Consider the following 24,989-nt stretch of genomic DNA (forward strand, 5'->3'; position numbering starts at 1 on the left):
TAAAGAAAACAATGTACCCATTTGTCGAGAGGCACTGCAATACAATTCTCAGTGAATCATAAGATCCCAGTTAATTGAAAAATATTACTTTACCTAATAATATCTATACCTCTGCTGTTCATAGCAAGAAAAACAATAGTAGAACATTTAAATTCCGGCTTGGATCAACTGTGGTAAAGCGCTTATTTCAACTTGGCCATCTTGTCTGTGTACTTCACTTGTCACAGTCTCAAATATCAACACCATGGTAAGTTAGTCAAAGAGGCATTGATTGAACATAGACTTTGAGTCTATTTTACAGACCTTATCGTACATCGTCTCATCTTTTTACTAATCGGAGCCGAAGGTTAATATGAAACGATGCTTTTTCTAAATTTTAGATTGGTCACTAACATCACGCTCGGCTGTCACCTTGATTGGATAGTAAGCGATTGTCGTAAAATCGCTAAATGATATAAAAACCGGGTGCATAAACTTGGAAACCACCTAGGACAACCTTGGACTGCCACATTAATCCAATACAATGCAAAAATAAACTATAACAAGTGGTTAAAGCCTTCAAACCGAATGTCGTAAAGTCCCCATATACCTCCATTCGCCTTATTCATATAGACCATAATCCTTTGCGCGCAACAGGAGTTCCGGTATTTTTTTCCCATAGCAATTCTATAGACGCGTGAATTAAATGCCGCACAGGTAAGTGAAAAATGATTATTTAATTTCAAATAAAATAGATATGAATAAAACTAATATTTCTCCTCATGATTATCACATTTTGCCATGAAATTAGTCGTTTTTTAATAATTTTTTTTTATTTAGACGATAGGCTGACTTGGAGCGCATTTGCGCACCGCAGTGTGTTAGATGTGTTGAGAGGAGATTGCGTTCGTGCTTGTCTTGTTTGACCCATTTTTAAAGTCACGTTGGTTTGTTTTGATTTTCTGCGAGTCCGATATGAGTCGGATGTCCATTTTGTAAACCATAGCCAGGCCAAATTTACCCAACTTCCAGCAAGAGAGCCGTGAGTGAGACACTGAGAGGAATTGTGATATGTCAGGAAAGTCGTATACCCATTTATCTTTATGTTACCATATGTCAGTTGTTCCGTTATTTTTAGACCAAAATATTTACATTTGTTTGAAAGTATATTAGATATAGTAAGAGTGTCCCATTTTTAAAATAAGAAGAAAAGGGTAATTCTGGTCAGAACAATATGTCTGATAAAGGCAAATAAATTCAGCGCTTCCACTATCATGCTTGTGGGCTGATTTGATAGTTGTCGGCGCCACTAGCTTGATTTTAGTGGTACATTGTTTTGAGGCAGTGGACATTAGTCAGGACAGGTGGCAGTGAAATATCACAGGAGAGCAAGCTCAGTGGTAGAGCGTTCACCTTGTGTGGAAGGTCTTGGGTTCGATTCCCAAGCTCTCCCTTTTCCAAAGTTACCAATAGCCTACCAGTAACTGCATGCATTCCTGTCCAATACTGCATATTCATGCTCTCAAACAGTTATTTTAAATTGCGTACAATATTTAATTGTATCTTCTTTCAAATAGCATACATTGCTGAGCTACAAAGCAAATGGCAAAAAATTTATCCATTATATATTAGCATATCTTGGTTTAATATCTTTAATTCTTAATATATTTATAATACTAAATGTGCTCATCTTGCCCTAAAGTCTACTTTATTTTGTACCATCATTTTGCCATAATTTTCTACAGGGAATAAAGTCATTCAGAATAATGAAAAAGGCATATGTGGGCGACTACTGCTGCGTGCCTGGATGCACAAACTCCCGTGGGAAATGTAATCGGGAGGGGCAAGCAATTAGCTTTTACCAATTCCCCAAAGATGTGAGCCGCAAACACAACTGGCTGTGCCACATACCTGTTGAGAAGGATTTTACACCTACTACATCCACAAGGATATGTTCTGTGCATTTTGCAGGAGGTATATATAATCAGCTTAAATGTCTGTCACACAATATACCAAATCAACTAGGGGGTAAAGAAAATTATCCTCTATCAGCTATACTAGGTGTGACAGACATTAAAGCAATTTATTTGATAGCAATTTAATGAGATTCCCCAGGGAGTTATACTGATCCAGATGGATCAATCTAGGCATGAGATAGGGAAGATGATCAATTAATTAATTTTTTTATGGATCAATCTAGGCATGAGATAGGGAAGATGATCAATTAATTAATTTTATTATTATTATTATTATTTATTGCGGTTCAAGTACATTTTTTAAAATGACTATGACCTAACAGTATATATTATATAATCATATAACTAAAATTACAATAGTAAATTACAATATTGTTTATACAATAACTGCAATCAGATTTTGCAATTGCAGTATACGCTCAGTTACTTTGGTTGATATATATAATTATATTTACTCATTTACAGGTAGAAAAAATGATGACCCGACTCATCCAAGCTACTCACCAACTATTTTTCCCAATAGTTCCTCAAAGCCCCGCACAACAAATAACTCTTTATCTGCAAATAGGAGCTACAACCAAAAGCCAAAACATATTTTCAGGAAAAGATCATCAACTGGCAGGCAAGCTGCTGGCAGGCCAAAAGTTGCCAGACTTTTAGATTGTCTGAATGAAGCAGGAGATCATGATTATTATACAACAAATAAACAACAAAATTTAACAAAAATTCAACAATTGGAAAAAGAGGTAACTGAATTGAAAGAGCAAATTTCTGATTTAAAAGGAAAATTTCTTCGTTTGGAAAATATAAAAGATGATGACAGAAAATTTCAGTTTTGGACTAATTTGCCAAATTTTTTAGTTTTTTCTTCATTATGCGATTACTTAAAAACAAGAACAGATTCAAATAATTTATGTTACTGGAATGGAGAGGCCACAAACACAACAGGGATGACGTCTAAAAAAGGGCCAACTAGAAAATTTACATTTGAAGAAGAATTTTTTATGGTTTTAGTTAAATTAAAGACAGGAAAATTTAATGAAGACATTGCTCAAACTTTTGATATAAGCACAGGTCATTTTTCGAAAATCTTTACAACATGGATTAATTTTCTGAGCAATGAACTTAAAACCTTATTTGAAATGAAATATTCAACAGAAGAACAACCTAATTGCTTTCAATCATTTGACAATTTAAAAATTATTTTAGACTGCACAGAACTTTTATTACAAAAATCATCATCACTTGATTCAAGAAAGAGCACATTTTCAAATTATAAACATCACGATACAGTGAAATTTCTTGTTGGCATATCACCAAATCTTGCCGTGAACTTTGTGTCCAGTGCATGGGGTGGCAGAGCTTCAGACAAGCATATTACCCTGAACTCTGAGCCACTCCTGCATGGACTCAAGAGGGGGGATTTGGTGATGTCTGACAGAGGTTTCACTGTATCTGATGAATTGGAATTTCAAGGTGTAAAGATCGTAATGCCTGATTTTAAGGGAAGAGAAAGAGTGCAATTCACAAATGCCGAATCAAATAGATCAAACAAAATTTCCCATGCAAGAATTCACGTAGAAAGGATCATACAAAGAATTAAGACATTTCACTTATTAGAACAAATTGTTAAGTTAAATATGTTTGACCTATTTGAGCAAATTTTTGTTGTTTGTGCTTACCTGACAAACTTTCAGTTACCAGTTATAAAGAAATAAATAATTCCATTCTTATTTAGTTTATTTATTTTTAGTTAGCATTTTTTGTGATTAATTGTCTTTTTCAATAATGAATTCTTGCATGGGAAATCAAGTCCAGTTATTCAGCATTACAGTCCAGACTAAGAGCACACCAAAGTTCAGTAAAATTTTGTATTTGTAAATCTCCAAGAAAACCCACTTTCAGCTTAAAATGCAGAATAATCCAGGCAAGGCAAGTTTGATTACAGTCAGTTTTATTCAAATATGTATGTGGTCAGGTTGAAACTGTATTTATATTTGTCATAGTGGTGATTTCACGGCCAAACTTCATTTTAGGAACTTCCACATTTAAATCAAATTAAATCAACATTTGGTAAAGATCATTCAGATGCCTCTTTTATAATGACATTATATGAATCTGTTAATGTATGTTATTCATTGAAAAAAACTAACCAAGTTTAAAAGGGTATTTTCAGTTTAAAAAGGATTGAATAACTTTATTTATGGCTTCAACCCCAAGTTGGAGTTTAAAGCAGTCTGACTTAAATTATGTTGAAGGTCTCTAGTAATATGTCTTTATTCTGTTAATTGGCTTCAATATCTCTGACTTGTTTTAGGAATCACTGTAATGTATTTTGTGTGTATCAGTATATAAGGAGAAGAACTTTGTATTAGAGACAGAGAGAGATTGGGGATCAGAGCTCGGAGTGAGTTTGGTCAGTCAAACCGATAGCTGGATTGTCCCTGCTGTCTTAGGAGACTCCAGATCTCTCAACCAGAGAAATAAACGTAAAGATCAGTCATTTGTAGTTGTTCTCTGGAAAACATATTACTGCTGTTGTGTTACCTGTTGGAGAAGTAAATCAGACCAAAGTGTCCCGTGATATATTCATCAAAGGAGAATTCTGCAGACTACTGTAATATCATTTCCTGTCAGAGATGTAATGCAGACTTACATCTCAACAAGTAATTTTAATATTTTTGAAATATGAACATATTATAAGATTGTATAATAAAGGTATGGGATTGGTATGTTACTACATTGTTAAGAAATGCCATTTTCAGCCAGTAATTTATTGTACATCCCAATTAGTCATTTGAGTACATACATATAGTATTGGAATAGAATAAAATTTTCATGTTTGTGTACTCAACATTTGTATTTTTACATCATTTAAACTGTTATTGTAATTGACTTTGTAAAACACTGTATTTTATCATGAACTGTTCAAGTCCTTAAATAAACTCATTAAGGAGGAAATTGCAATTACTCCTCAAATCTTCATATAAATGCATGTTACCAAACTTTTTGTAAATACATTATGAACAAGTTTAGGAATTTATGTATATGTTGACATGATGGTGATTGAGGTTGGGTATAATGATTTAATATAATTATATAAACAACCATTCTCAATATGAAAGTACTACACCAATATGTGCACATATTTTGTAATGTTCTATATACATCACATAATTACACTGGGAATCATTTCCCAATATTGGTTTTGACCAATTCAGTAATCATTTTCATTCCCTAACACATCTTGGGCATTTTGTTCTTATTGTTCCAGCTTAAAATATTCGGCACTATATATTGCTTAAAAAAGCTTACACAACCAGGTAATAATTTTTTTTGGCAAAATTCAGCATTATACCCAACCTCAATCACCATCATGTCAACATTTGTCCAAATTACAAATTCACATTTATTCAATTTTAGAATATACATCAATGCCTGAACTTGTTCATAATAGCCCTCTGTTGAGAATGGTTTTAGCATAAAATTGCCATCCAGATACCTTATCTTACCACATTTTATGGCATCTTTCACCATCATATTCCTGCATGAATATGGACACTTAATTTCTAACACTCTCTCAGAATGGCAGCTACATGTTATTATTCCATCTGGACTGCCTCTTATATATGGATAGTCTTCAGCAACAACTAGGCCTTTCTCATTAATTGACAAGTTTGTGTGTTGCTTCTTCTGTTGTCTAAGGTACTGATCTCTTGCCTTCTTTTCATTACTAATCCCCCACTTAAGTGATGGTACTGTAGTATAAGGGATATTGTCTTCAGAGCATTCTCTCCCCATGATGGCAGTAATGACCGATTTGCATGGGGGTTTCTGCTTTTCAAATGTGCGAAGAATGGACCCCATCCTTGAGGCTGTAACTGCACCCCTTCTTTGCTGGTGCCACTCAGGGTTCTCTCTCTGGCCTCTTGTGGATTCCTCAATCTGATGAATTTCATTTTCACTAAATTTTATTGATTTTACAAAATTTTCAACTTGATCGTTAATGCATGCATCTGCATCATAATCACAATTATGAGGATGGTCAAAAATTGGTAATGGTAATGCAGTGACAGTAACTTCATTGTCAAATAAAATTGAATTGTCATTTTCTAGGTGTGTATCAAAGAGAATAGAATCTGGAATTTTATTTGCATTATGGAGATTTGCTCCCAAAAGATGTACTGCAGGACAATATTGTCCTATGTGATGTGTGGCATTAAAAAGGCTCGCCCTCAACTTTAAAATGTCATCTTTTGAAGGTGGTTTTTGCTGTCGTATGACCTGTCCATAGTCGTCAGGGGTCCTCTGCATGCTGCTCACATTCTTTTTTATAGGAAGATGAGACAGCAGTGATGGACTTGCAGAGGACCCTTTAGGCTCCAGCCACTCGCACAGCAAGGAGGTGCTAGCTGTTATGTCCTCCTTGACTCCACTTGCAACTAGGTCTGCAACCCTAAATAGTGTTGCCCCTATATGGCCACATGTCAAGGAATAGCCTACAGAACAGGTACAAAACCCACCACATGGAATGGCATTGATTTTGTTTATAACAACAAAAACCACCTTTACATCCTCAGAAATTGTTGATTGAGAGGCATTGCAATAGGCCCTTATTATACTAAAAAATTTCAAATCTGAACATTGGCTATAACGAACAGAATGCACAGAATCTTTTAACTGATACGGGCGAGAGAGTTTGTAGGTTCTTGCACAATCTGCTGTGATGACTTCTGTATTTAAAAGATATCTTTTTATGTCTGACACATCTATATCTGGGATGTTTAATAAATTCGTTGAAAAGTCATTTCGTGTACAGAGCTTTTGGGGACTGACATTTTGATGAAATTCTTGGAATTGTTCGTCAGATAATTTTACTCCTGGGTGAAGTAATGAGTCCTTTGTTTTGAACCCTGTAGTTGACAGTCCCAATATGTCACACAAAAAAATGCACCTTGCCTTTTTTGGGTAGTGCACTGCAATTTGGTGCTTCAAACATAATTTTTTTAAGGTCTCTGCTTTCAGTGCAAATACTTCTGTGCATGATCTTGGTTGTAATGTCACAGTATCTTCTTCGGTCTTGCTTTTAGTTTTCATCTCCCCAACCAACTAAAATAAAAACATGAGATTTCTATACTAGTTGTGACAGACATTAAAGCAATTTATTTGTAACAGGAAGCATTAATTAGGGCAGGGGAAGAGGTTTAGACAGTAACAACAAGAGATCAATGTTTGTACATGTGTACAATTAGGGATAAAAAACTAGACCCTCACCCTAGACCTTTCATAATGGGTAAATGACAACAATGAACTTGCTTTCCTTATGATTTTCTTCTTTGCATTTATTCTGCCTTATATTCAATACCGGATAACTACTAGTACTAGAATAATTTCATAAAATCAGACAGGGAAAAATCACACAGGGAAAATATAATCTGCTATACTCAAGTAAACATATCAAGAAAGGTTCAACTATCAATTGTCCTTTACCTAGTAGACTAAGTTAGCATATCCTAACCACTTTCAAATAAATAATGATGCTTTTCAGAGTGGAAACCTCCATGCATGCAATACATGTTCAAAGTACAACATACTTACAGATCCTGTACACCATGGGCACCTTGAGAGGAAATGATCATAAAATGGACAAAATGTTTTCTGTACTAATATACAAGTATAAATGAAAAACAATACTCTATATGATACAAATATATTTTAAAATTTGATACTGTTTGAGGGCAAATGTAGGACAAGAAGGTAGTTATTTAAGTAGCTGGTAACTTTGGAAAAGGGAGAGCTTGGGAATCGAACCCAAGACCTTCCACACAAGGTGAACGCTCTACCACTGAGCTTGCTCTCCTGTGATATTTCACTGCCACCTGTCCTGACTAATGTCCACTGCCTCAAAACAATGTACCACTAAAATCAAGCTAGTGGCGCCGACAACTATCAAATCAGCCCACAAGCATGATAGTGGAAGCGCTGAATTTATTTGCCTTTATCAGACATATTGTTCTGACCAGAATTACCCTTTTCTTCTTATTTTAAAAATGGGACACTCTTACTATATCTAATATACTTTCAAACAAATGTAAATATTTTGGTCTAAAAATAACGGAACAACTGACATATGGTAACATAAAGATAAATGGGTATACGACTTTCCTGACATATCACAATTCCTCTCAGTGTCTCACTCACGGCTCTCTTGCTGGAAGTTGGGTAAATTTGGCCTGGCTATGGTTTACAAAATGGACATCCGACTCATATCGGACTCGCAGAAAATCAAAACAAACCAACGTGACTTTAAAAATGGGTCAAACAAGACAAGCACGAACGCAATCTCCTCTCAACACATCTAACACACTGCGGTGCGCAAATGCGCTCCAAGTCAGCCTATCGTCTAAATAAAAAAAAATTATTAAAAAACGACTAATTTCATGGCAAAATGTGATAATCATGAGGAGAAATATTAGTTTTATTCATATCTATTTTATTTGAAATTAAATAATCATTTTTCACTTACCTGTGCGGCATTTAATTCACGCGTCTATAGAATTGCTATGGGAAAAAAATACCGGAACTCCTGTTGCGCGCAAAGGATTATGGTCTATATGAATAAGGCGAATAGAGACAATAAAATAGAGTCAGCTTGTGAAACAAAAATAAACCAACTTAAACATAATAATCGAAATAAAATACTGCCGGGCATCGGAGCGGCCTAAAACTTGGCACGCTTACCGCAAATACTGCAGGCTACATCATCCCGTCGCTCGTTTGTAAATTCCGTGCATGGCATACGCACAATCAAACCGTATATCCAAATTGCACCTCTGATGTTTAAATTGGTCCTCTCTACAATCCAATTCAGGAAATGACGTAACCGCAGAGGTCGCATTGTCCAATTGCATGGCTTCTTTTTCATAATGGTAGGTTAGAGCGTGACTAACATGAAAATGTTATAACTTAGACTACACCATTTGAAATAAAACCACGCAGTTCAGTTTCTAATGCGGGCACCTGATAGGTTTTATAATGATATCCCAGTTACACGTATAACGGTATTTGGTAAAATATTCTCTGAATACAGTTCTTCATGTTGCCCATTTGTGTAAGTTGCACTATTGGTGGAAGGGGGCGTGGTTATTTCAATACTGGGTAGTCATTCTGCTGTATCTCCTCCTTGGTTGTCTACAAGTTAGGTTGCTGTGAAATGATACACAGGCTGTGCTGAACAAATTTCTGAATTCCAGAAGTATACATTGGAAATTGTTTCCTATCGGACACAAATTCTCAAATAATCAAATTGGCCATGCAGCTTCTTTTGTACAGCTAAGATCTAATAGATCTTAGTGTACAGTAATTTCTTTTATGCGGTTATTTACTTCCTGGCAGGAAAAATATTGTGTCAATATTTGACCTAGCTTGTGCATTCAAAAGTCCATTTTTGGTTTCATTTGTGGTGTTTAATTTCATGGTAGCTTTGCTGGTAGCCATCATGATGGATCTTACCTTAATCTTGGCTCTGTCAAGTTTAGTAGGCTAAAACAGTCCAGTTTCAATGGAAATTAGTATGAATAATTCAATACAAATGCAATACATGTAATACAAATTAAAATTAAAATTTCACTTCAAACCAATCCCTATACAATGATCTAACAACTGTCTTTAAAAAATTAAAATGTGCGATTTAACACCTACTTTACGTATGTTTAACCAAAACTGTATACTTTATTTGATTTTAATTTCTGAACTATTAGTCAAAGAAGAGGGGATTAAGCCTTGAAGAAAAAAGAACAAGGATGATGGAATTTTTCTTTGAAAAGGTACGTACCCTTGCATGTTATTGTACTTTGAGTGTAATATTTAAAGGTATTTTATATGTCCAACTCATAAATCAATGCTCAACCATGATTGAGGCAGGTTATCATTTTGAGGATCTGAACTGGGAAAGATAAAGTGTATTGCCCTGCAGGATATCTTAGGCCTTCAGCCAGAAATTTCCAGACACTTTCGCTATAAAACCAACATGTTTCTTTAAGATGGTATAGAACCTAGACCAAATTTTAATTCAGATTGTGTTATTTTTTTATCAATTATTAATTTTTCTCTATAGAAAAAGTTTGGAATGTTTTATAAGTAGGCAATATGTTGATCAATATCAAATGGTCATTTTTTTTTTCAATTCTGAAATTTATTACAACCATGTTATTAATCTTTATATTTAATGTACTTAGTTCCACAACAATTTTTTCTTCAATTGCAGAAAGACTGTTTCCAGTTAAAGGAACTAGAAAAACAATGTCAAAAAGAGAAAGGGATCACCTCAATGTCAGTAAAAGATGTTCTTACCAGCCTTGTTGATGATGCTATGGTGGATACAGACAAAATAGGAACTTCAGTTTACTTTTGGGCTTTTCCAAGTAAAGCCAGTCAAAATGTAAGTATTAGTTTATACGATTAGCATGTGAGTTACTAAGGCAAAGAATGACATAGTTTATATCTTGAATTATAAAATATGTCAGAATTGAGTTTTTTTTTTTCCAGAGAAAGAGAAAATTGAACGATCTTGGCAAAAATTTAGAAGAGTTAGAAAGGAAAAAGAGTAACTTGGCAAATGCTATTTGCAAAGCAAAGATGGGGAAAGAGGAAAGCGTAAGTAACCTTAAGTTTCCAACCACTTTGTAGGTTTTGAACTTTTGAAGGGTCACTCACATGAAGTCAAAACTCACATGGTGTAATACAAAAACTCAAGTGTATCTTTTATTGAGTTAATTCACCTTATATCTGTCACCTCTCCTAACTGATTTGGTTCTTGTCTCCAGGAATCTTTATTGTCAATTATGTCTCAGTAATGTTTTTTTGATATACCCGATATACCATCTCATTTTGTGCTGTAATCTGTCTAGCATATAATAATAATATTTATTTTCTTATATAGCGCATTCCATTTTTTACATTTCAATGCACTTTACAAATAATTAAAAAGTCTAAAAATAACAATACTAAAATACTTTAACATTTACTGATAAAATTAATTAATTAAAGAAAGCAGAGAAAATTTATTGATATAACTTTAAAATACTACTAAAATTAACCCAAGCTCACTCTTAATAAATGATAAACAACTAAAAGGTTTAAAGGAACACTAACCATAAAATTCTTTAAAAAGATGAGTTTTAAGACAGGCTTTAAAAGTATTATATAAATAAATAAACATTGACTAGTTTAGATTCAGCAGTCAGTTTACTAGTATGGTATGCCGAAATGAAAATGAATGATGTCTAGTAGAGTTTTTGTAATATTTCCCTTAAAAAGAGCAACATATGAAGACTTGAGTATTATATGTAATTTCAATGATAGTAAATACGTACACCAAGTACTTCATACTATCATTTAAAAGTTTGGCCTGAGAGGTGTAAGAAAGGGAAAACTATTACTATAGGTAATGTCTCCCTTAAGAGCCTTGCTTTTTCAATACTTATATAGAGTATTTGTGCAATACTTCATTCTAATTCTAAAATTTCCAATTATTTTAAGAATAACAGCAACTTCCTGCTTGTAGGCTGACAGAACCCAGGTCCTTGCAGATCTATCCAGAGCTCAAGATGAAAGAGACAAATTGCGATTAGAAGTTGATAAATATAAAGAATGTGACCCAGAAGTTTTAGAAGCTATGAAGAAAGAGGCACTTATTGCCAAAGAAGCTGCTAACAGATGGACAGGTACAACATATCAGATCTCATTGATGTGATTGCTGATGCAAAATTGCTTAGATGGTTTGGTTACAAGAGGTCTTAAATGTTGGAATATGTAGTCTGTGTTGGGAATGGGGAAATAAAAAATCAGGTACTTTTATATGAGGGGCTTTATCATTCTGAATTGGGAAAGACAATTAGATTTGCAGGACCATATGAAAACAAAAAATTATGACTTTGCATCAGTTTCAAGCAAGGATAATTGGTATATCCAGCATAAATTATGAGGATGAAGATATGAATAAGACAAGAATTGCATTGTCATTTATGTAATTTCTTTATTGTGATACATATTTTTTTTTTTTTCAGATAATATCTTTGCCACAAAATCTTGGATCAAAAGAAAATTTGCTTTTGAGGACAGTGTAATTGACAAGCAATTTGGAATACCAGAAGACTTTGACTATTTAGAGTAAAATTTAAAACTGTCAATATCCAGTAGAGAACAGTTCATTGAATATTTCTTTCATCAGATGCCTAAGTTACACAAAAAGCACAGAATAAACCTTGAGACTTTCTTAATAATTTATTCTGTCCTCTAATCAGTTTAAACACATTTAATCTGTAATGCAAAACCTGACTGTTCCATACCCTCTACCAGGGCGACAGATTGATTTTTCACAAGATATTCACAGATAAGTCTCTAGATAAACAGACAGACATTTGGCTCTGTCACCCCATGCTACAATCTCAAGGCTGATTACATGGCTGGTAATTGTTTGCATAACTGCGCAGGCACTGCCACTTAACAGACCCAATCTAAGTACCCTTGACAGCAATCAAGACAGTGAATCGCTTTGACCTTAATCACTTTCTCTTTAGTGACAGATAAAAATAGCCCCTTAGTAACAGCTTGTTACTTCAGATTGAAGTTAACTGAGGAATATCCTGTAGTAGCTCCCTACAGAGTGGGCACACTGCTATATGCGTGCAGGCAGATTAAATTGCTTTCCTCTGGCCAAAAGCCACAGGGTGCTGTTTTCAAGATTTCCCTTTCATATCTGCCACCCTAGTAGAGGGTAACTGATCCATCTTCTAGTCTGAGGGAATATATGGCCACAACTACATGTACCCTGCTTTAGGAAGGGTGAATGCAAGTGAATAATCACTGCATACCAAGGGTGGAATGTTCCAACATGCTGACTGGTTCCAATCACAATACACATCTCTAGTATTAGTGTAAATTACTTATAAGTCATGGAAAAATAAAAACAAATAGCAGTATTTATAAAACCTTCCAAACAATTCAGGAAATTTACAATATCCTGAAACTGAACCTGTAAATCAATTTGGCTTAATGCACAGTAAATTACCACATTAAAATTAAGACATAAATTGCCTATTCTAATATACAAGAAATTAATGAGTACTGTTATTTTTGCTTTGGCACTTGAAAGAACTATCTTGGGTTATTATTAAATGAGTATTTTTTATTTGAAACATATTGAAATTTTAATATGATATGCACATTTTATTCCTTTAAATTACAAATGGTAACAAACACTTTCACACATTACACCAAATAATCTGGGACTGATCAAAAGTTTGGCCCCTGGGAGGTACAATGCTCCTGTGGAATTCATTTCAAAACAGTGTCACCTGCTTTAAATATATAATATAGTAAATATATGCACCATGTTGTTTTTGCACTCCTTTTAATGGCGAAAGGCTGCCACAGCATGTTGAGACAGTTTTTGGAAATGCCCTCATTGCTGTTGAGTCCTCCTGTTGGGCCGTATAGGTCGATATAGATACACAGCCACAATTACATACAATGCTGCCAAGCCCAGAAGCACTCCTAGTGTCAGACCTACAATCCAATAATATTTGCCATAACGTTATTATAACATTCAATGCATTTAAGAGTTTGCTATTGCATGGAAGCAAAATGATGTAGCTGGGAAACATAATTGGCTATACCAAGTACAAAGAAATATATTTTTTTACTTTCAAAATCTAGTTTCTTGTGATAAGTGAGGTTTATCTTAACTAACAAAATATTTATGATTGGGATTATTTGTCATTACAGTGTTTTAAGGTAAATGAATTGGTTCTTACGGTCCGTTTTATAAGAAATTGTAGCATTTGCACTTCATGTGAACCATTGCTGGTAAAATGTTAATGAAAAAAAAATTCTAATATTGGATCTTACGTTGAAACACAGTTCATGACATTCCAACCTTACTGAAAAGCCTTCTTCAAGTGAACTGAATCTGATTTGTCACTTTTGTCATGTGGTGACAGTCTGTGAAAGATGTCTCCCAGGGCCTGATCCCACAGATGTGGTAGTTGGTATCTCAGCTAGTCTATCACCATGTTTGTTGAGGTTAGGTTTGTTCAATCTGGTGATTAATGGCCTCCCACTCTTCTGTCACCATGTAAGGCCAGTGACAACTAAAATCAGTTCACCTGTAGAGGGTCTTGTGATAAGGCTGAAGCACTGTAATCTCCATTTCAACAAAAAATCCAGATTTTTTTTACATTATCTCAACATAATAAGGCTGGATGAAGCCAAACTTTTAACTTGATATTACTAGCACAAAGTTCACCTAGTTTTTGTTTCTTCAGCACTTCAATAACATTATTTCCATGTTCAGGATCACTCGCTATCCCGATCATATCTTGATCAACGCGTTGTTGTGGTATGTTGAATTTCTTTTTTGTTTTCAAACACCTGAATTAAAAAAATGAGTGACAGCATTGTGGATTATGTAGTACAGTAATGTACAAATAAAAGTTTTTATCTTCTTTTTCTTTAATTGCCACTTGGGATAATATGTATTTTTCTTACTTACGTGAATATTTGCCTCTGGAATGTTGAAAATAATTAAACCAGATCACTTAAACTGGGCCAAAATAAACGTTATCGAACAGGAAGGCGAGAAATTTCTGTATGCTTCCTAGTTGACCTAGTTTTCAAATAGGTCATCGACAGGCTCGCAGTTTCCGTTCCATTTTAGTTTATTTATTAGTATATTTAATAAAATATTTTTAGAGAAAATAATTCACGTAAATTTAATTTTTAAGAATATATTTTTTCATTCTACGCTTGCATAAAAAAGTGAGCAATTTTAAGACAAGAGAAGGAAAACGGTTTGCATCTGTCTAACCCTTTTTTGCCGTGACCAGTAGAACGTAGGTTGTTCCAAGGACGAAAGTGACAGATCCCTTCCAATATGTTACGGTCGAAGGTTTTGATTCAAGGGGTAATGCCAACAATGAAGGGTGCACTAGAATTACAGTATATGGTCAGATCATGTGGTGTAGTTCGTATGTTATGTGCTCCGAATGCTGGCTGTGGGCAAATTGTCCCAAAAAGAAGAGTTTCGAGCACTGGTAAAAGCAGCTCTAAAGGACACAAAGACTTGGTCTGTAACACGAGAATCAGAGGGATTGACATAACAAGAGACCCTAAACTTAACAAGGTAATGATAAAGACAAATTCATTTATACGTTTTATTACACAATAACATGACGAATTCAATTGCAATTTGCACGTACACTCGATACTATTATACATTATTTGTACCGGATATACCGGCCGGTATACTGGAATTAAAATGAATTTCATGCAGTGGCACTCCTGTTTGTACGGTTTCTGATATGTACTTGTTGTACTAAAACAGATTAAAGAGTAACCACATGGAGCATATAACTGATAACTTAAAGAGGATAGTGCTAATGCATGAATTTTCGTGGCGTATGGGTATGCATGTGCAGAAAACATTATTATATTTATATATTTACTTATTTAGTTATTTGTTCATTTGTTTATTAAATTAATACAACATGTGATTGTATTTTTACCAGTAAAACAATTCTCTTCTATTATTAAAAACCATGGTTGGATCACCAGTTTTGCACCAATATTTTGTGAAATTTCCATTTTTGTTGAGATCTGCATTACATGTAGCTTGTTAACTTAAAGTCACTATACTTGTTCCTAAAATATATGTTTTTCTCTCAGGGAATGGCCTTCACACTGAAGGAGCGCCAAGTAATGGGTCTCCAGGGTCTCCTGCCCCCAGCAATCATCCCACAAGATCAGCAGGTTTATCGAACAATGCAGAACTTTTACCGAAGAGAAAATGATCTGGACAGATACATCTACCTTACAGCTTTACAGGAGAGAAATGAGAAGCTATTCTACCGTGTCCTTACAGAGAATGTAGAACTTATGATGCCTGTGGTATATACACCTACCGTGGGCTTGGCTTGTCAGAAGTTTGGCTTGATCTACAGGAAACCTAGGTAGATATTTGGTGTGACAGAATCATTATGAATGTTTAAATTAAGGGTGACATGTACAGCTGTATATGCTATCATAAATGATTTTTGCAATTATCTAGATAATTGATTTGGCAGATTAATATATATATGTCACAAGGTCTTTGTACTGTAGTACAAAAAGTTACAGCTGTATTTAAGTACTGAAATTGATGGTTTTAATGCAGAAAATTATTCTTGAAATCCAATTTACAATTACAGGGGCCTATACATAACAGAGCACGATAAAGGGCATATTTATTCTATCCTTTGCAACTGGCCAGAAACAGATGTAAAAGTAGGTGAACAATTAAGTACATTTAAGTTGCATATTAAGAATTTCCTGCGAAAACCTCGTACTTAAATTTTCCTGGGGCACACAATATTTTTCTCCAAGTGACATTTGATCCTCCTTTTTTGACACTTGCCATAACTTTGTTAAAAATCTGAAAAAAGTTTAATAGTCTTTATCCCATTCTAAAATATGGGTTATTCAAATTATATCATACCTCACACTTACTTCTGGTTGTGCACAATTCAAATCTAAATTATTGATGGTGGTGAGATATGTCACAAGGTGATAAATTAGATTATTTTTGATGAAATGAATACTTAGCATTTATCTGATAAAATTATAAATATGACATTATTAATATTAATAAATTTATGTAATTTATTTATATATTTATTTCATTATTTTCATTTAATTATCATCAGTTCACTTATTGGCAAGGCCATTATTTATAAGATACAAAACACACTGTATATCACAGGAATAATACAATGATAGTTAAGTTAATGCAAAAAGCATTTGCATTTGTTGTATGTATTATTGTGCTTGGTGTGTGCAATGAACAACCAAACAAACAATTTCCAGGCTATTGTGGTAACAGATGGAGACCGTATCCTGGGCCTGGGTGATCTAGGGGCCTATGGAATGGGGATTCCAGTGGGAAAACTGTCCTTGTACACGGCTCTGGGGGGCATCAAGCCACACCAGTGCCTTCCCATCCTTGTGGATGTAGGAACTAACAATCCTGTAAGTGCCACAAGTTTTAATCTTTCAAAAAATGCATTAAAAAGTACTTCCTTTGTATTCAGCTAGAATTAAATACAGTAGTTTATTATATGTAAACTAGACAAAGCATCTGATGCCTGCATATGTATGATGTTTTAATCTGTAATAAAGTTGGCTACATTGAGTGTTGCAAATCATGGCCAGCTATGGTTTACAGAAATTAGATTAATCATTATTGTTTTAATTTCCTTGCAGGATTTGCTTGATGATCCACTGTATATTGGTTTGAAACAACGTCGAACTAGGGGAGATACCTTTTATGATCTGCTCGATGAATTTATGGAAGCAGTTGTTAGGAGGTAAAAAATATGATAAAATGAGAAGATGAAAATTTATCTTATCGAAATCACAAAGAAGGATACTGTTATAACTGAACCAAGACTTTGACCAATGTTCGATTAGGTATTTATGTCCATTAAAGAACACATGGTTAAAGGCAATGCTTTAAAAGTGTGTGTATATATTCCTAGTATCTTCACTTTTCTTAGGTATGGTCAAACTTGCTTGGTGCAGTTTGAAGACTTTGGCAACCAAGATGCTTTTACTCTGCTGGAAAGATATAGAAACAGATATTGTACTTTTAATGATGACATCCAGGGTAAGGTTGGGGAAATGTGTTGTTAGGAATATATATTTATCCTCCTCATCACTTATGCTAAATAAAAAAAAGAACTTATTTAAAGTATTTGCTTACATCGACAGGACAGCCAATGTCAATTTCCTCCATTTGCTTCAAATGTAGTGTATGTGGTGTACATGTATAGGAGAGTGCAGAAACCACAATTTTACATATAATTGATTGAATTGTCAATATTGCTAAATTGTTAATCCTTTTCTTGAATTAGCTTTGCTATTCTCAAAGATATCACCATTCTTGTAATATTTTAATGTTAAAGAACATACACTTCTACAGTGCTAGCCAGCTTGTTGGAATTTCATATCACACATTTTGAAGCGTTTGCAGCAGAGAGTACAGCTGAACATATTTGAATTATTGTAGTTTCATTTACAGTGCCTTTCTCTCTGAACTCTAGTTTCATTTTGAATAAATGTTGACATTTTGAAATTAATTGGTATGTATTCAGAAGGAAGCAATATAGTGTTTTTTATAATGATCCAACCATGAAGATTTGTTCCTTTAAATAGCATATCTTATGCGCAGCATGCAAGGTTAACTGTTATGTGTTATGTGTAAACTGTTATGTGTCTTTGGCTGGGGAAAGGGCCACTTTGAAAAAAATTGCCAGCTAGTACCAAAGCTCATGTAGGTTTACCAGTGAAAAGGTCCATTGTGAAAAAAAAGACCCCCTTTGACATTGCTGGCCAAAGGCCTGTGATAAGTGTAGACATTTTTGTTTGATTTGTGTTAGTTTACTTATTTTTTTTTTTTATGTATAGAAATATGTGTATCTTACCTGACATTTTTAGTACACACTTGTTCACAGTTTATGATCCCCCCCCTCTTTTTGGTTCAGTTATTATTATTATTAGACCTAATCCAATGTGGTGTGAAATGTATATATGTTGTGATGTGTTCTTCATTTCACATCACCTGCCACATTACATTTTTAAATATTATACCCACTTCAAATGAATGCAATACCCCAGCACCCTTCTCAGGTCCACCTTTCGTGGCTCCTTATGTACACCCTGTTTTCCAACTTCTCAACCTTTACCAGTTTACACCAATCCCCAGATGCCAGAAGTAAATTATTTAAAGTGTTTTTACATAGCATGTTTGTAGTGAATGTTATAAGCTTACCACAAGAAAATATCCCTATGTGTAGGTACTGCAGCTGTAGCTGTAGCCGGGGTATTAGCTAGTCTAAGGATCACCAAAACTAGGCTCTCAGACAATGTGTTCCTGTTCCAAGGGGCAGGGGAGGTGAGTATGTCAAGTACATATTACATATTTAGAGCACATTCACAACAGATGATCTGTGGACTAACTGATCTGACAACTAAATAAGGCCAACCCCACTCCAACAGTGATGCGGCTGGTTCCCTAATGTCCCCCCCCCCCCCCCCCCCCCCCCCCCATTTTCCCAACCTCCAACCTCAGAATCAAGATTTAAGCCGTTTAATCGCATGTGTGGAGGCGGGACACCATCGGAATTAGCTGCATCACTTTTAAAGTGGGGTTGGCCACATTTAGTCAGCAGATCAGATGGTCCTTGGATCATCGGTTCTGAATGCACTCTGCACTCTTAGTGTGTGCTCACTGACAGACAACTGCACAGTAGCTGCTTTCACATGCACAAGGACATTTTTTCCACATTTTTCTTTTTGTAGAAAAAATAGAGTTGATTAATTTTTTGGCTAAAATTAGGCAGTAATGTTTAAATGATTATTTATTTTGCATCTTATATGTTGTCATATTTACATACACATTTGTTTTCAATTTATCTCCTAGCAACCACAGATTCATTACAATTTTGTTCGTATGTATAAATCTGTTTACAATGTTTTTGCCATGAAGGCATCCATAGGTATTGCCAATCTCATCGTGATGGCTATGATGGAGGAAGGGACGTCAAGAGAACAAGCTCTGGAGAAAATATTTTTAGTGGACTCCAAAGGACTCATTACAAAGGTTTTTTGTCATTTCATTCCTTACATTATAGAAATATAAGCAGGTATTCTAGGCATAACTTTTTTATTTTTTATTAACTTTTAAAAACCTTTTACTGCATTTTACTTTACTATTTAAAGCATGGATTTTTAAGATGAAATTTCTGCTTGAATATAAGATTATGACCCTCAAAAATAAATATCACAACAAAGTTAGTTCTTGAAATGTTAAAGAAAGATGGAAATTTTGGGGTTCCTAATGAACATCATTTGTAATATTATTATTTATTTGTTTCAGGATAGACCATCTGGTGGCATCACTGAGCACAAGGCACCATTTGCCAAGAATATGCAGCACATAGGGGACCTAGGACAGATTGTCAAGGCTGTCAAACCCACTGCACTGATTGGTATGTCATCAGTTGAGCACAAAAGCATTTGTATTATGCTTAGAGCGCATTCTCAACGAATTAAGCCAGGCTTTACAAAGCCGGTGACCTAAAAATGGCGGACGTACATGAAAGAAAAACCGCCTAATCTTTTAATAGTCTCTCCGCCTCCCCACACGTCGTCCCTGCGGGGTACAGAGATTAAATCTCGGCTCCGTTCGCCATGCGGAAGCTACCTGAGAAATATTAAGTGCGCATGCTCATCAGTTAAACTTGTGGTGAAGAAAGCATGGCGGCTGAAGGCGATCGAAGGAAAAAAGCTCTTCTGTTCTATTATCTTTGAAAACAGAGACGAAAAAGGAATAATTTGGCCCGTAGAGCAGCAATGAATCGACTATCTACGGAGATAATATCACCAGAGATATTCACGGAAATATTAATGTTCGGAGCTGAGATTTAATTACTGTACCCCGCAGGGACGACGTGTGGGGAGGCGTGTGAGAGGCGGAGAGACTATTAAAAGATAAGGCGGTTTTTCTTTCATGTACGTCCGCCATTTTTAGGTCACCGGCTTTGTAAAGCCTGGCTTAATTCGTTGAGAATGCGCTCTTAGACTGGGTTCCCATACCTAGATTGATCTAACAGGATCGATCCATCTCCAAGCTTTCAGCTTAGTGGCTTAGATGTCTGACATGCCAACTGAAGCTGCTAATCGATAATTAATTAATTACCCCCGAACAGTAGGCCTGACAGACATCTTAGCCGCTTAAGTTGATTTGGAGAATCCCCTAGATAGATCAATCCACAGTTAGTACAATATGGTCTGGGAATGGTCCCTTAGTCTGAAAAAGTGGTGACACACATCTGGAAGGTTTATGGTGGTCAAACACGATAGGTGCACTTAATGTTTTTGTGTGATACTGATATTAGTGTCAGGATGAATAATTACTCCAGATTTGTTAGATAAAACAACCACTTGATAAGCTGTTGTGTTTATGCACGACATGTTTATTACTGTTGGTATTATATTTATGATAAAATGATATGCATATGCATGTTATTTCTAATATATAAATCTATTTTAATGAGTTTGTTTTTTAATTTTAATATACAAACTAAGGGGCAGAATACCCATAAAAACAGTAGATTAGCCTTACAAATAAATTACAACACAGATACTGTATTTAAATTTTACATCTAAGCCACTTAAGTTGATTATGCTGTGTGTTTGCAGGTGCTGCAGCTATTGCAAATGTTTTTACTGAAGAAATAATTCGTGACATGGGATCTTTTAATGAGAGACCAATCATCTTTGCACTGAGTAACCCCACCAGCAGTGCAGAATGTACAGCTGAGGAGGCATATAGATACACTGAGGTAAAGTGCACTTGGGAAACAATTGTTTATTCATATATTTAAAAATACAGATAGGGATAATAATGCATAGTAAAATCTACTTAAACAGATCCTAGAATATGAAAGGAAATTTTTTCTAGTTTTGGGAAGGTCCATGCCACTGTTCTATTTTCATAATATTACTGTCTGTGAATTCATTTACATGAAACCTGCTGCACAAATTTTTGTAGGGTCGCTGTGTGTTTGCCAGTGGAAGTCCATTTGATCCAGTGACAGTGGATGGGAGAACATTCTTCCCTGGTCAGGGCAACAATGCTTACATTTTCCCAGGAGTTGCGCTCGCCACGATAGCCTGTGGCATCAGACATATATCTGATGAGGTGTTTCTCAAGTCTGCAGAGGTAGGTACCTGTAGTATATATGAACTAAATGGCCATTAAAATTTTGATTTTGTAAATTCCTGTTTAATAAAAGGCATTATTTTAAGGATATTCTTCAACCAATGATGCTCTATGTTTTACAGTAAGGTTTTAGTTTGAAGTTGTTATTGCACTTTTAAAATATTATATGTTATAATTTGAACATCTGATAGAAGGCAGCAGTTACAAAGCATGTAAAAATGCTTCATTGCCTATCATCAGGTGCAGGAAACTCCATATATCTATAGGTATGTAGGTATCAAAATTTGTGACTAGAATAAAATAATCAAGCATTGTCTGTTGAATATTCCAGTATCTAGCTGCAATGGTGGACAACGAGCACCTGGCTGAGGGCCGAGTATATCCTCCATTGTCTGACATCCAGAAAGTGTCCACAGAAATAGCCACCAAGCTAGCAGAGTATGCCTACAAGAAAGGGAATCTGTGTGCCCACTATCCTGAGCCAAAGGACAAAGAAGCCTTCATTAAATCTCACCAGTATTCCACAGATTATGAAAGCTTCCTGCCAGATATTTATGATTGGCCAGGGCATGAGAGTCAACTGTAAATTCTTGACCTGTCATGTTACATTGCCATTATTGGCTTGTGCAAGGTTTGAGTGCAGTTCTACATTTATTTCTATGTTATGTTTCAAGCACATTTTTTCTGGATTAAGCAGACTATCAGGTAATAAAAAAACAAAAACTTAAAGCTAGGTTTGTTATGTGATATTCGGTTGTGCTTAAGAATATTCATGAAAATTAGATCCCTACTTCTTTGGCATCTTGTGGAAGGTTTTGTTTAAATCTCATCTTGGCTTTGCCACAACTGGAACTGGCAGCATTCTTTACTAGCTCTATGGCTGCACCTAAACTAGTATTTCTCAAGATATTAATAATGATTGTCCCCCCCCTCCCAAACACACACACCAAGAAACATATTAGAAAAACCCTATTTTCCAAAATGTGTGGATCTAATTTTCATGCCTTTCAACGGAAGCTGTCTATAGATCCAATTAAACTTTAACTTAGTTGGCTGGAAACAATTATATAAATTTATTTCATTTAAAGCTGGCTCTTTTCATGTTTTAAGCTGATGTTTCATTTCTACAAGCAGAAAAAGTTTATTTTGAGATGCATTATCATAACATTTCACTTTTTACCAGAATTTAACAGTCATTTTCTCCTGTTTCTGCAAAATATACATCAATTAATGTAACTTGATGGCTTTGAATCAGCATTCTTGTAACTTTGTTGTGACAACAATGTGGTAGGGAGGCAAGAATGCTCAAAAGCAGTAAGGTAAGGTGTAATTTTATAAATAAGGTTTTTTTAATATCCTTATCATTAACAATATTTTTGGCTTGCGTTTACCATTTCAGGAGCTAGTTCAGTACCATTTATTTAAAGCATTACAAGATTATCAAAATATTTTGAATTATACAAAGAATTTGATGCCAATTTTTAATTTAATTGCAATTTTTTTTCTGGCTGATATTTCCATGTAAAGGTCATTTTCTCTATATGAAATTGTTACTGTACAAGATGTTATATTTTCAAGTATGTCTTTTTTAATTAAAAAAAATAGTATTTAGGATTATGTCCTCATACTTGTTCTACACTATAGACAGTAAAACATTGATCTGACCTAGTCACCTACTGATGATTAGGTTATAATTGTAAAAAATGAAGAATTAAGGAATAGATTTTTACCAAAGAACTGTGTATTAATATGAAATACAGAGTTTATTCAAGGTCAAAATTTTCAGTCATCAGTCTTTTTTTTCAGTTACCTAAATTGTATTAAAATATATATGTATATCAAAGTAGTTTATGCTTGTATTTTTCAAGTGTTATTTTTTTAATATTCAGTAAACAATATTTATTTCTGAGTCAACTAATAACAACCTATCAAGAAGAAATGTGTGAAACTAATGTTTGTTAATTTCAAAACAATTGTGATTGCACCGCAATTTTTGCAGCACACTCTGCTTTTGTAACTCACACCATTTGATATTGACTATCATTTGTCCACAGTACACAACTGAACAATTTGTCATGTTAAGATTTAGTGTGATGGCCATCCCTGTCATGTCAAGACAAGGCTAGTCATTAAGGCCACTTTCCTGGTGAAGTATTTTATCAATTCACATTGTGAGATTATATGACATTATTCAAGGAGTAAATGTTCAAAATGTAGTCTAGTAAATTTATTTATAAGTTTTCAGCATATGTGAAATAGCATTTCTAGACCACATTAGATGCTGTTAAGTTTTACAGGTGTTCATTTTTAAGTTGAAAGCAGGCAGTCAACAGGTATTCTGAATTAGTTTCATTACAAACATAATGTCTGCTGCATGCATGAGTAAATAGTTGCTTCTCGCTGTTGTGATGCTACTTTAATTGGTATCAATGCATTGTATGAATGCCACAGTGTCAAACTCACTGCTCATCATTGTAAAGAACCAAGATTAATAAAGTAATACTAGATATTTGAAAAAGTCAACAATAAGTTTTGTTTTTCTTACAGAACACAATCCATACATATTTCTTTACATCGTTACTATTGAGTGGAAAAATCAGTTTGGTGGAGGAGATTTTGCTTGCCCTGACTGATGTACAAGTCTGCATTAAGAAGACCAACAAGAAAACCATCACCTTAAACAACCAATGATTATAATACAACAATGGAATGGAACAGGACTTGACAAAACTGGAATGAAAGAAAGGAAACCTTTTGAAACTTTGCTATAGCAATGCCAAAGGAAGATGTTTTAGTGTTTTTTCCACTGATAGTTGCTATTATTTTTGTCAAAATTTTTATGTCCGGTTGTAGGCACTAAGGGAGTCATTTTTCTCATGCAAACAAATATATCATATATTTTTCATTTTATCTTTAACCCCCCCCCCCCCTTCCCCCGCTCACAGCATATCTTCATCTGAGAATCGTTCGCGTAATATCCTCAGGACTTTGTTCGCGATGTAAGATCGTCGGAGGGTGTTCGTTCGCGAACCAAGCGAGACGAAAAGACAATTTTCATATCATCATCGGGAGATCGTTCGCGATGTAAGCGAGAATAAAATGCACTTTTCATATTAGTTCAAGGGAACTTCGTTCGTGGAAGATCGTCACCAGGAGATCATTATTTTAACCCCCCTCCCCCTTTGAATTTTATAAATAATATGTATTTTTCATTT

The 24,989-nt window shown here is 34.7% G+C and overlaps 2 protein-coding genes and 1 long non-coding RNA gene across 4 annotated transcripts; 2 read left to right on the forward strand and 1 right to left on the reverse strand.

Annotated features, from left to right (window-relative positions):
- Window positions 1-112: 112 nt before the first annotated feature.
- Window positions 113-12,238, forward strand: LOC106179145 (meiotic nuclear division protein 1 homolog). 2 transcript variants are annotated; one of them, XM_013562680.2, is made up of 6 exons: window positions 116-247; window positions 9,716-9,781; window positions 10,222-10,395; window positions 10,503-10,610; window positions 11,521-11,680; window positions 12,023-12,238. In XM_013562680.2, exons 1-6 carry the CDS (start codon window positions 245-247, stop codon window positions 12,127-12,129), a joined length of 618 nt encoding a protein of 205 aa, XP_013418134.1. In that variant the 5' UTR covers window positions 116-244; the 3' UTR covers window positions 12,130-12,238. The 2 variants fall into 2 exon arrangements, with proteins under 2 accessions (XP_013418135.1, XP_013418134.1); XM_013562681.3 differs by lacking the exon at window positions 10,503-10,610 and having other exon boundaries at window positions 113-247.
- A 919-nt stretch (window positions 12,239-13,157) lies between these two features.
- Window positions 13,158-14,644, reverse strand: LOC106171148 (uncharacterized). The gene is made up of 3 exons (XR_001239278.2): window positions 14,509-14,644; window positions 14,263-14,387; window positions 13,158-13,523 (listed from the first exon to the last, which is right to left on the reverse strand). It is a non-coding gene; the product is annotated as an uncharacterized LOC106171148 (long non-coding RNA).
- A 161-nt stretch (window positions 14,645-14,805) lies between these two features.
- LOC106179147 (NADP-dependent malic enzyme-like) lies at window positions 14,806-24,306 on the forward strand. Its single transcript, XM_013562682.2, has 12 exons — window positions 14,806-15,138; window positions 15,681-15,964; window positions 16,202-16,277; window positions 16,857-17,018; window positions 17,253-17,356; window positions 17,546-17,655; window positions 18,845-18,942; window positions 19,537-19,650; window positions 19,927-20,038; window positions 21,252-21,394; window positions 21,604-21,774; window positions 22,106-24,306. The coding sequence occupies exons 1-12, from the start codon at window positions 14,890-14,892 to the stop codon at window positions 22,358-22,360; spliced, it is 1,878 nt and encodes a 625-aa protein (XP_013418136.2). The 5' UTR covers window positions 14,806-14,889; the 3' UTR covers window positions 22,361-24,306.
- Window positions 24,307-24,989: the final 683 nt, after the last annotated feature.

This window comes from Lingula anatina, chromosome 1 (genome assembly GCF_051362555.1).
Source record: "Lingula anatina isolate TDL-2025a chromosome 1, LinAna3.0, whole genome shotgun sequence".
Classification (NCBI taxonomy): Eukaryota; Metazoa; Brachiopoda; class Lingulata; order Lingulida; family Lingulidae; genus Lingula; species Lingula anatina.